General features: G+C 40.8%; 1 protein-coding gene across 2 annotated transcripts in view; it reads right to left on the bottom strand.

The window, feature by feature from the left end:
• Positions 1-414: 414 nt before the first annotated feature.
• Positions 415-11,760, bottom strand: part of hlcs (holocarboxylase synthetase (biotin-(proprionyl-CoA-carboxylase (ATP-hydrolysing)) ligase)) — a 153,987-nt gene continuing 142,641 nt past the window's right edge. For both annotated transcript variants that reach the window (XM_080040675.1, XM_080040676.1), the window contains 4 exons: positions 6,085-6,245; positions 5,717-5,831; positions 1,623-1,836; positions 415-1,321 (listed from right to left, as the gene is read on the bottom strand). In XM_080040675.1, the coding sequence (XP_079896801.1) occupies positions 1,150-1,321; positions 1,623-1,836; positions 5,717-5,831; positions 6,085-6,245 (662 nt within the window). In that variant the 3' untranslated portion in view covers positions 415-1,149. The remainder of the gene's footprint in view (positions 1,322-1,622; positions 1,837-5,716; positions 5,832-6,084; positions 6,246-11,760) is intronic.

Below are 11,760 nucleotides of genomic sequence, written 5' to 3'. Positions count from 1 at the left end.
AGCATGAGGCTATCATGTCAATTTGGACTAAAACTTTTGAGGAATGTTTCCAACATATTGTTGAAGGTTTCCCACGAAGAATTAAGGCAGTTCAGAAGGCCACAGGAGGTCCAATCCTGTACTAAGTGTAAGTGGCCAGTGAGTGTACATTTCTGTTAAGTTCTAAAAGCTACTATTTTACATTTACAGATAAGTCAGACTTTTGATTTAATTGTATTAGATACTAGGACACATCTCTTGGAGAACTGATCTTTTGTTCTTCCCTTCAGTCAACTTGACTTTTTAGTGGGTCGTCAGCTACAGATTTGTCAGGAAAACTATTGTATATGTTTTATGTGTGTTTAACTTCCATGACAAAATAAAAGCTGCGCAAAGTGAAAAACATGTTTTTGCATACATCTTTATTTTGCTGACACAAAAAGCTGCAATGATCGCTGTAATTAAATAACAGTAAAATCAGGTTGTATGTTCAGATTAGGGCTACAAGAAAAGTAAGTAGTACAAGTCATTTGAAAATGGTTTGATCATGTGGTCCCAACCCTCTAGGCCCTGGTCAGAATGCTAGCAAACCATCACTGATGTAGATATAAATGTATACAGCTGCATTGTGACCCATATCATCACTGTATCTCTAGTTTAAATATATGAAAGGTGAACATAAAGCAATGCAATCAATACGACTGGGCGACTGTGGCTCAGGTGGTAGAGCAGGTCGGCCAATGATCGGAGGGCTGGCGGTTCGATTCCCACCCTGCCACTTGGGTCATGGTTGTTGTGTCCTTGGGCAAGACACTTCACCCACCTTGCCTCGTGTGGATGTGTATGACTGCTGTATGTTTGTGGAGGTCAGAGGGCCCGTAGGCGCAAAATGGCGGCCACGCTTCCGCCACCGGTATGACTGTGTGTGAATGAATGGAACCTGGAACCCTGTAAAGCGCTTTGAGTAACTAGAAAAGCGTTAGATAAATCCAATCCTTTATTATTAATTCTCCTATTTTCAGCCATTACCTTATTTAAGGATGTATTAATCAATTTGAAAACCAGGATAGAGTTACACAGTTATATAACGTTTCCTGTCAGACTAATCATCTCATTTATTTGGTTAAATATGTTAAGAGATGACAATTCTGAATTGTGTTGAATTAGTTCCTAACGCTGCTTGATGACCACCAAGTTCTTCAGCATGTCGAAGGAGTTTCCATCCGGCTCCAGTGAGACCAGGCCCTGGTCCGGGCTGAGCACTGACAGGAACCCGTTCTGATCCAGACCCACCACCTCAGCCTCTACACCTTCCTCACTCCACAGACGCACCCGGCTCCCACTGTGTGGAAACACACACACACACACACACACACACACACACACACACACACACACACACACACACACACACACACACACACACACACACACACACACACACACACACACACACACACACACACACACACACACACACACACACACACACACACACACACACACACACACACACTTACACACTTACAGCTCGAACAAAATAAATTCCTTGTGTGCATATACATGTTGAAACAGATTTTGGATTGTGAAATGAGAGATTAAAGCTGATTAAAAAGTAGAGTTGGCATGTGTGCAATGCTGACCTGTGAAGCCATCTCTTGTAGTAGGTGGGCAGGACTGAGTCTGGGCCTCCATGTTGGAAGCTACTGATCAGGGCTTCCAGGCAGCTCACAGTCCGACCAATCAGCTGTGAGCAGGTTAGTGGCTGCAGGCAGCTGTCATGCAGTGTGTTGTACTGCTGGATCAGGTCATTGATGCATACTGTTGGGTTGCTGTTTGTCACATTGAACCCACAGCCTGTAGGGCACATCAGGTTTCAGAAATACTTCTATATAGCCAAACAACAGGAGACCGTATCACTGCTATTTGGATTATGAATCTCAAAAGACTTGGTAAGACCTTTGTGGTGAATAATTATTTGTCTTTTCCCTAGTATATGTAGATAGAACAGATAGAACATGGTTACAGCCAGCTAAATAACTCTTGTGTAAGTGTTCATCCCTTTTACCATGACACACTGAAACCATCAATTATAGAGCCATTTGTCTTGTACAAGTTGAGTACAAGAGCAATCACCTCTGACTAATTAAGGTGTGATAAGAATTCAAGGTTTACTATGCCTGATTATAGATGGTCCAACTGCTAGTCAATTTCTTGAAATAACAGAACTGTTACAAAAAGAACAAAATGCTTGAGTGATATTTAGCACCTAGACAACAGAGCTTGATAGTGGCACTTATGCTGGGCTTACACTAGAGGACTTTTAAAAGACTGAAGACTGACACTCTCTCACATCTAAAGACAATTAACTCACACCTGAAGACAACTAGTCATGAGTTCTCTGAGTTTTCAGTCACATGCTGCGTCCACACCAAACGCGTTTGAGACGGAAGGAGTGGTCACTTTACATACAAAATCAATGTACAGACGCGAAATTCGCGGCGCAAATGATGCGTTTGGTGCGGCGCGAACACGCGAAATTTGCGCCTCTCATTCGCGTGAGTTGAAAATATTCATCTCACGCTAATTTTTCGCGTGAGGTCCTGCAGTGATTATCACACGGTTCGCGCGGAGCAACGCAAATTTTCGCGTTTGCTGTGGACGCAGCAACAGAATGAGATTTTGAAAAGACAGGGGGTCTCATATTGCAAGACTACAACTAGATTCCTTTTGAGATTAATATTATTTCCAATCCTGTAACAGGGGATTATAAGGAGTTTCAGTCAAATAAAAATAACTGCTTTTTTTAGCAGGTAAAATAGACTGGGTGTTTAGTAGCCAAAATATAAACAACTAGCCTATATGCCTATTATCACGTAGGCTTAATGTCATGCATGATCACTTTAAAAACCGCAAACGTGATTGTGATTATTTAAATTAAAAAAAGTTAAATAAATATTCCAAGCGGGGGACATCCTGTAGTTGTTAGATTATTTGCTGATCTCGTCCCCCAATAACTCTAGCTCCTAACCCTAAATGTGACGGTAAAGTGTTAAGGTTGCACAGTTGTCAGCCTGGTTCTCCAGCCGAGGCTGCTAGGTAAAAGTATCCGAAAAAAGTGCCTCACAGGCGGACACAGGTCGCGACTAATGCCGCGCCTCCTGGGTCGGGTTTGGTGCAGGAGAGAGTGTGACAGTGTTCACGTCATTTCGATTGAGCCAACCCCTCAAGACTAACGATAAAAGTTGAAAAGTTGTGTAGTGTTATGCTGGGTTTACACTACACAACTTTTCACGCAATGTCGGACTGAAATCACAGGAGTCTTGCCGGAGTTGTGGCGCGCGCCCGTAATCTCAGTCGTTTGGTGTGAGGTAGTCATCCGACCCAATTTCACTCAGCCTTCTTCCCGTCTTGACGTTCCGACATTATCAAACAGGTTTGATATTATTGTTAGTCTTAGGGGGTTGGTTTAAGCGAAATGACGTAAACACTGTCTCCTGCACCAAGCACGACGCAGGAGAAGCGGCATTAGTCGCGACCTGTGTCCGCCTGTGAGGCACTTATTTCGGACACTTTTACCTAGCAGCCTCGGCTGGAGAGCCAAGCTGACAGCTGCGCAACCTTAAGCTGGTCAAATAACTAAAGGAAGTCCCCCGCTTGGAATATTGAATTAACTTGTTTTTAATTTTAATTAAATAATAACAATCGCGTTTGTGGAAATAATATTAATCTCAAAAGGAAACTAGTTGTAGTCTTGCAATATAAGACTCCCTGTCTTTTCAAAATCTCAGTCTGTGACTGAAAACTAATGACTAATTGTCCTCAGGTGTGGGTTGATTGTCTTTATTTTTATTTTTCTATACTTTATTTTTGGAATTTTACTTTTTATAGAACACAAACATAGAAATAGAGACAAAACAAAACAAGCAAACAACATGGACCTGCTCCACATACAGTCATCAGCATTAAACAAGTACATTATCAATCATCACAGATCAAAACCAAATAGACAAATGAAAGAATGCAAAGAGAAAGAGAAATAAATAAATAAAAATAAAAATAAAGAAAATAAAAATAAAAGGGTGGGGGAGTTAGTTCTAGGCCAGGGTCGATAAAGAATTAAAATAATTTATAAAAGAGTTCCATTTATTTTCAAATTTGGTGGGATAGCCTTTGATTGTTAGATTTATTTTTTCTAATTTGAGAAATGACATAACGTCTTTAAGCCAGATTTAAATAGTTGGGTGTGTAGGAGATTTCCACATAAGGAGAATACGGCGTTGTGCCAGAAGTGAGGTGAAGGCCAGCACCTCCGACTGCAAAGAGCTAAAATTGTGCCGCTCAAATGGGGTCCCAAATATCGCAATGAAGGGGTCCGTCCCAATCTGGGCCCCCAGAACCCTCGTCATGACCACAAAAAAGTCAGCCCAGAATCTATGCAGTCTGGGACAGTAAAAAAAACATGTGACTCAAATTGCATCTGTCACATTGGTCCACAACATTTGGATACATTTGAGATAGGTTGATTGTCTTTAGATGTGAGAGGGTGTCAGTCTTCAGTCTTTTTAAAGTCTTTTAAAAGTCCTCTGGTGTAAGCCCAGCATTAGTCGAAACTCAATGATTTGATTTTTCAACTTATTTTGCAGTTGAAATAAAAAGCATTGTCAGTCTTTTAAAACTGAATCCACTTCTAAAATATCTCATCAGTTTAATTATTTATTAAAAGAGGAATTATGCTGCATGTTTTCTTATTCAAAATATATAATGACTAGACATCAGCTTGGGAATCTCAATAATACCTATTTGCTAATACTGTACTGGTGTTTTTCTCTAAACCAAGAAGTAAATGTCCATGCAGTTGGCATGAATGAACCGTCTTTACATCTTCTGCCCTAAACTAAAAGGTGAAGAAAATTAAATCCAAATTTTTTGACATACTTATCAGATAGACCAACATATTAAAATCAAAATTTCCTTAAAGAGGTGGATGTCTGAAAGGGGCTAAAATTTAAGAAGGTTTTAAGGTGAAATGAGACCAACATAGCCATTGTAAGTCATTCATTGACGTATTTAGTGTTACATAAGGTCTTCAAATGAACAAAAACCGACCACTCCTGTCAACAAACATGTTGATGGGGGCATCATGCTGATATTAAAAAAAGGTTTTGTAAGGTGACACTTTTCGTTTGAATATTAATTCAGCTCATAATAGCTTTGGACCTTCCAGTCCAACTTTCAGTATACATTCTCTCCCCTTTTCCAAAAAGTCAAGAAGATCAATTCAAATTGATTTCATTAGCCCAATATCACAAGTAGCCATCCATTTGCCTCAGTGGGCTTCCCAGTCCGTGCAGCAATATGACCCTCTGCCCTCAGACCCTTGAAGAGCCATGCTTACCCAATTTCTGTTGTTTAGCACTGAATTAAATTACTGAACAGCATTTTACATTTAATATGTATCAGTGACGATGAGTCTAAAGAGCCAACTTTCATCTTGTTTTGAAGGTGGATGACTTCATACTGGTGGAACAGTTAAAGAATGATAGCCTTTTCCACACCAATTTCTATAGTGCAACAGACAAATGACCAATTCCAGAGGAGCCATCATGTTCCCCCAGTAAGCAAGTAAGCAAAGAGCCCAAATGGAGTGGTGTGTTACAATATGTAAAGGAAGAGAATAAGTCAGGAGTTCCAAAGCCTCTCATCTCATTTGCTGTAACCAAGGGGAGGTTTTTACCTATGAGCAGATGAAAGGTAGATCCTAGGACAGTGGAAGTGACCAGGACGCCCCCCAGCTTCATCAGGTTACTGTAGTAGATGTCATTGGGCCACTTCACCCTCAGGTCTATGTCCTTATGAAGGTTGAAATAAGTTCAAATATCATCAATCATTAACACAAGCATTTTTCAATTAATACCCAATGCACTGAACTGCAATATACAACTGTATTTTGATTTCATATGCTGGTGATTCAATATGATATTCTGCTACTATGGACAACTGTTTGAATTTTTAAGGTGTACATGTGTGGAAATATGGGCCAAATCACAGAAGATGTGTAGCCTAATCCAGTCTGCTAATATCTTGGAGTGTATAGGCTGATACCTGGTATCCAGGAAGTGTGCAAACAGCCTCCACCACTGCCAGAGCAGCCAGGTGCTGCAGGAAGGGGATCCTCTGTCCTAGCCTGGAGCTCAGCTCCACCTGGACACTCACTGTGAACATGGCACAACCCACAGGGCTGAGCCAAACATTCCGGCCCCTACCTGGACCAGCAGCAAACACAAGAAAGATAAAAGGGCACACTTAGTGGTACTAAATACCTATGATATACTTCTGATCAATACAATTAATAACAACAAAATGTAATGCAAGTGAAACTTTGGAATGTTAAACCTATGATGGTCTATGCCTAACCTGCTGATACTGACTCACCCCAGCCAGTGTCTGCAGGCTAGCCTCTTGTTTTAACTTTAAACAATTAGCCATCAAGTAAACAATTAAAGAAAGGTGTCGTTCTTTAATTTTTTATTTTTTTACAATAAATACCCTTAATCTCAGTCTAGCCGCTGTTATGCCAATAAGTGGGCTAGTTTTCCCTGTTGTAGCCAGTTTGTGTAGATGTTTCTTGAATTGTAGGTGCTCTCTTGTGCTTCAGACTTTTGAGAAGTCAAAGCACCCACCTTTCTGATCACAGTGTCTGGGAGGGACACAGAGGAACTGTTGGACTCTCAATGGTTTGGCCTGTAAAGGTGGAAACAGGTGAGCCTGTTGAGGTGTCAATGTTGAAGTTTTTAGGTGGCTGACCCAGGATCAGTAGCTGCACACTAGGGTTGCCGCGGTAGTAGGTGTTACCGGTGTTACTCGGTGTTGAGGCTCACACCGGGTGGGAGCCCCAACACCGAGCAACACCGGATAGTCTAGGCATAGATGCCTATTAAAAAAAAATAGACATAAAAGCCAATTGGTTCAATTTTGCGGGACGGCGGCAGTTCATTCGGCTAAATAAAAAACTAGTATGTCTAAGGCTACTCTAAATTCAAAGTTATAATAAGGCTACTCAGAAAACAATGAAACTGAAAGTGTCTGCTCCACTCCGTGCAGCGCAGAGCCGCGTCACAGCTGCGGAGTCTCCCGAAGAGAGTTTATAAGACGATGGCGGAGGACTTGGCTTCAAAGCCCAAAGCAAACGCACCTATTTGGCAATATTTTTGATGAAACCCTATTACTAGGGAACCTGAAAACGTAGGCTTAACTAGGTAGTCTGCAAACTGTTGAAGATTCAGCAACGGGAGGTAACCGGAGGTAACACACACACACCCGCGCCTACACAGCGGCAGGCTGTCTGTGTGCTGCTGCTCCGTGTCGATGACAGCTTGCGGTGAAAAAATTATAAATTGTAAAGTGTGTGTGGGGGGGGGGACGGACATGTTAAGTCCCCAGTGGAAATCACGCCGCAAATAGGCCTATCCGTGGTAGCTTCACTCAAAACATTTGGAGCTAAAGCCCCGGTAAAATGACGTCGCGTCACCGACACACCTCAAAGTGCACGACAACAGTTATTGACAACACTGTAGAAAGTTCATATGGGTTGGTATGAGTCAAGGATCACACCGAGTTTAAACGAGTGAATTTAATCCAAGCATTCAATAAACTGTGCTCCGATACAGACAGGTAAAAGTGAAGTAGCCCACCAGTCATTCTGATTCGATGAGGCAACACAGTACGGTGGCTCTGGTGGCTCATATTGAACAAATTGCATAATAATTTAACCAAATGATCTACAAACACTAAGCATTTGTTTTGTTCAAGAATAAATTGCGCGATCTAATGTTTAAGATCAAAGTAAGCGCCTACAGAGCCGACGGACCGTCTTCTCTTGAAATCTGCGGTGAAGCCTAATAATATATATATATATATATATATATATATATATATATATATATATATATATATATATATATATATATATATATATATATATATATATATATATATATATATATATATATATATATATATATATATATATATTTTTTTTTTTAAAGACCCTGTCTGGTGGTGTTACCGGTAACACCGGTGTTGACGCACGTGTATTACTCGGTATGAAAATGTCCACACCGCGGCAACCCTACTGCACACAGCCAAACATAGCAGAACGCTAGTCTGTGTTTTAAACTGCTAACCACGGACCTATAACTGCTGCTAACAGCCATGTCTGTGTCACGGGCGGCAGTTGCTCTCGGAAGCAACAGGAGAAACATTCTGCTCCATTCACGGGAGGAAACAAACGTCTGCAGTTTTCAGAGGTGTGTGAACGTCACATCAGGTGTCGGGGACGGGAATATTCTGACCAACCAGCTCAACTACAATTTAGTGACTGTGACCTCCATACTTAAAAACAAAGCTACTACAAGATGTAGTCAAAACATAATCCCCGACCATCGATGTTGATGAATTTGGAGTTGATTTTCAGGTTATATATGCTTAATACATTGGCAATCACAATTAGCTTTTTGCTAATGGGATATAGGAAACCCTAATGATTTCCTCTCCAGATCCATAGTAAATTAGCAAGCGAGCTCGTTAGCTCATTAGCTAGCGTGCTAAGTTATTATGTTGTTTAAGAACTTGTAATCAGGTTACAGCAACAACTGACATCACAGTGGACATTAGCTAGTTAGTTTACTAGCAAGCCACTAAAGCAGCAGAGAGCCCCAGTTTCAGTTGATTCACAGACTTAAAGGTTCAGTTAGTGATATGGTCCTTTTAGCTAACTTCCTGTTAGTGACTGCAGTTAGCAGTCCCCTCTTTATAGCACTTTGTCTCCTGATTGAAAAAAAAATTAGCGGGATACTCGAATTGATGATTGCTGTATGAATATAGAGTGATTTAACATGTTTATTAACAATAAAATCCCTTACTTCTCCTTTAAATCCACCTGCTACCTGATCTTTCAATTAAAAAACCACACAAAACTCCTTCAAAGGCTTAGTGTCACTGCACAGTTGTCCTGATGGTTGCAGGGCGCCTAATGCTGGGCTTACACTACACGACTTTTCACGCGATTTGACAGTCGCAGACAATCTTCCAATGTCGGACTGAAATCACAGAAGTCGTGCTGGAGTTGCGGCGTGCGCACGTAATCTCAGTCGTTTGGTGTAAGGTGGTCTTCTGACCCGATTTCAGCCAGTCTTCTTCCCGTCTTGACGTTCCGACATTATCAAACATGTTTGATATTATCGTTAGTCTTAAGGGGTTGGCTCAAGTGAAATGACGTAAACACTGTCACACTCTGGCATGCACAAAGCACGACGCAAGAGGAGCGGCATTAGTTGCGACCTGTGTGCGCCTGTGCAGGGACTTATTTAGGACACTTTTTCCTTGAAGCCTCGGCGGGAGAACCAGGCTGACAGCCGCGCAACCTTAACACTTTACCGTCAAATACAGGGTTAGGAGTTAAAGTTATTGGGGGACGAGATCAGCAAATAAAGATGGTCAAATAACTAAAGGAAGTCCCCCGCTCGGAATATTGAATTAACCTTTTTTTAATAAAAAAATCACTATCGCGTTTGCGGAAATAATATTAATCTCAAAAGGAATCTACCGTACTCTTCGGACTATAAGCCGCGACTTTTTCCCAATTTTTCGACCCTGTTATTACACAGCACAGTATATGTTCTGTAGCTACTAGGGATGGGCGTTAATAATCGAGTACTTGAGTACTCCTCGTTTCAAATGAACTCGATTGGTGGATGAGGAAAATAGTTTTTTGTTTTTTTTAGTGTTTGTAGCCTTTAGGCCGGCCGGCGGGCCGCCCCTATTTTAAAATGTTATATACGTGTACAAAACGGCACAAAACGGATAAAATAAAGTTTAACAAAATTAAATATTTTGATGCAAGTGCAATAAACTGAGCGTTGTGTCAAACATCAACTGTAAATAACTGCCACCTCCGTGCCACCGCAGCGCAGCCTGTGTTCTCCACAGCACCGTGGAGCTGAACACGGTCTCTCCTTTCTCCAGAACATTGTCAGCAATATAACTGTCCAATTATTTCAAAGCAGATGATAAAATTACGTTTATAAAAAGGGGAGATGACACCTGTTACTCTCAGTTAGTAATGAGTAGCCTAGACTCCTGGGGCCTCATTTATAACGGTGTGCGTAGAAACCATCCTAAAACATTGCGTCCGCACAAAGCCAAAAATGTGCTGCGCAAAAAAAAAAATCAGATTTATAAAACTGTGCGGCGCACACCTGCACGCAATCTTCCCTTTATAAATACCCACCTGCGGTGAATTGTACGCAGACGAATATGATGACGCTCTTAATAAGCACGGAATTTTGGCTGACATGAGGAAAACAGGGAGGCAACCGGTCGCAAAGAAAGCGACTGGGAAGGAAGAAAGCCTGTGACGTGCATGTGCTGCAGTAACTGGCACACAAACACAGACAAGCACGCACTGATCACATATCATGATTGGCACCTTCGTTATAGTCTTTGTAAAGCAGTTTCGCCCAACTTTGTACTGTATGCAATATCACATATTAGCGAACCTGTAGGACTATATGTAGGCCTATATAAAATGTGTTGTGAGAAGTGAAATAATGCATTAGCCTGTAGTCTATTCCAAAGCATTGTTTATCTCCAAGAGATCCACACATTTCCAACAATGTCAGATTATAGTTTAATCTTCCAGGGTGAATTATCATGGGAAAGAGATGCATGTAATGATTTGCTAAATTCATAACAGGATTTTATCTAACGAAATATATAGTTGTAATAAATATCTGTTGGGCTTAACTTTGTACAAAACTACTTTTTATACACCTCTCCCCGCTGGCCACTCACGGAAACACCTCCCGACGTTTGGGATATTATTATAGAGTAGCGCTATAAGATTCAATTTATAGAATATATCCAAAACATGTAGACCTAGGCTACTTGATACGTAATTCAACCTACATCACAACTGCATGCCATAGACTACAGTCAGGGCAGTTGCTAGGAATTCTGGGCCCTCTGAAAGAATTTCGGTGTGGGCCCCTTTACCCCATTCATTGCCACCTTCTATTTTCTTGTTTTTCCATATTCTTGACAGTGCCTGGTGTAATACACCCAATTTGTTTGCTTTTATACAATTAATGACTTAACAAGTCAGAGTATTATTATAAATTATGCATTATTAGTTGTCTTATTCTCATTTCACTGATTTGCAACAAGTTATTACACCTCTGATTGCAAATACATTTTCAATTAACCACTCAACAAATAGGCATTGGGTATTTTATTGTATTTAACAATCAAGCACTGATATGCAAAAAAACAAAGTGTCCTGGCTCAAGATAGTCCACAGGCAGAGGTGGGTCGTAACGCGCTACATTTACTCCGTTACAAATACTTGAGTAACTTTTTGAATAAATTGTAATTTTAGGAGTAGTTTTATTGCAACATACTTTTACTTTTACTTGAGTAAATATTTGAAGAAAGAACGGTACTTTTACGCCGTTCCATTTGGCTACGTGACGGTCGTTACCTTATTATTTTATATATTTTATTTATTACATGCGAGAGCTATTTCTCTCATGATTTCTCTCCCCGGGGACGTCTTCAGCCAACATCTCTATCACGTGACTATTTCAACCAATAAAAACCACATTACAAAAGCTTGCCAATCAAATGCAGCCACTTCAGTCACATGACAAGTGTTGTCATGTTGTCATAGGGCTCAACCATGGGCTCAACAATGGCTGCAGACTTTTTTTAAGGCTGCGGTTC

Source organism: Ammodytes marinus (assembly GCF_949987685.1).
Source record: "Ammodytes marinus genome assembly, chromosome: 14".
In the NCBI taxonomy this organism is placed as follows: domain Eukaryota; kingdom Metazoa; phylum Chordata; class Actinopteri; order Uranoscopiformes; family Ammodytidae; genus Ammodytes; species Ammodytes marinus.
The sequence above is the reverse complement of the archived record's forward strand: the minus strand, read 5'-3'. Positions and strand labels throughout refer to the sequence as shown.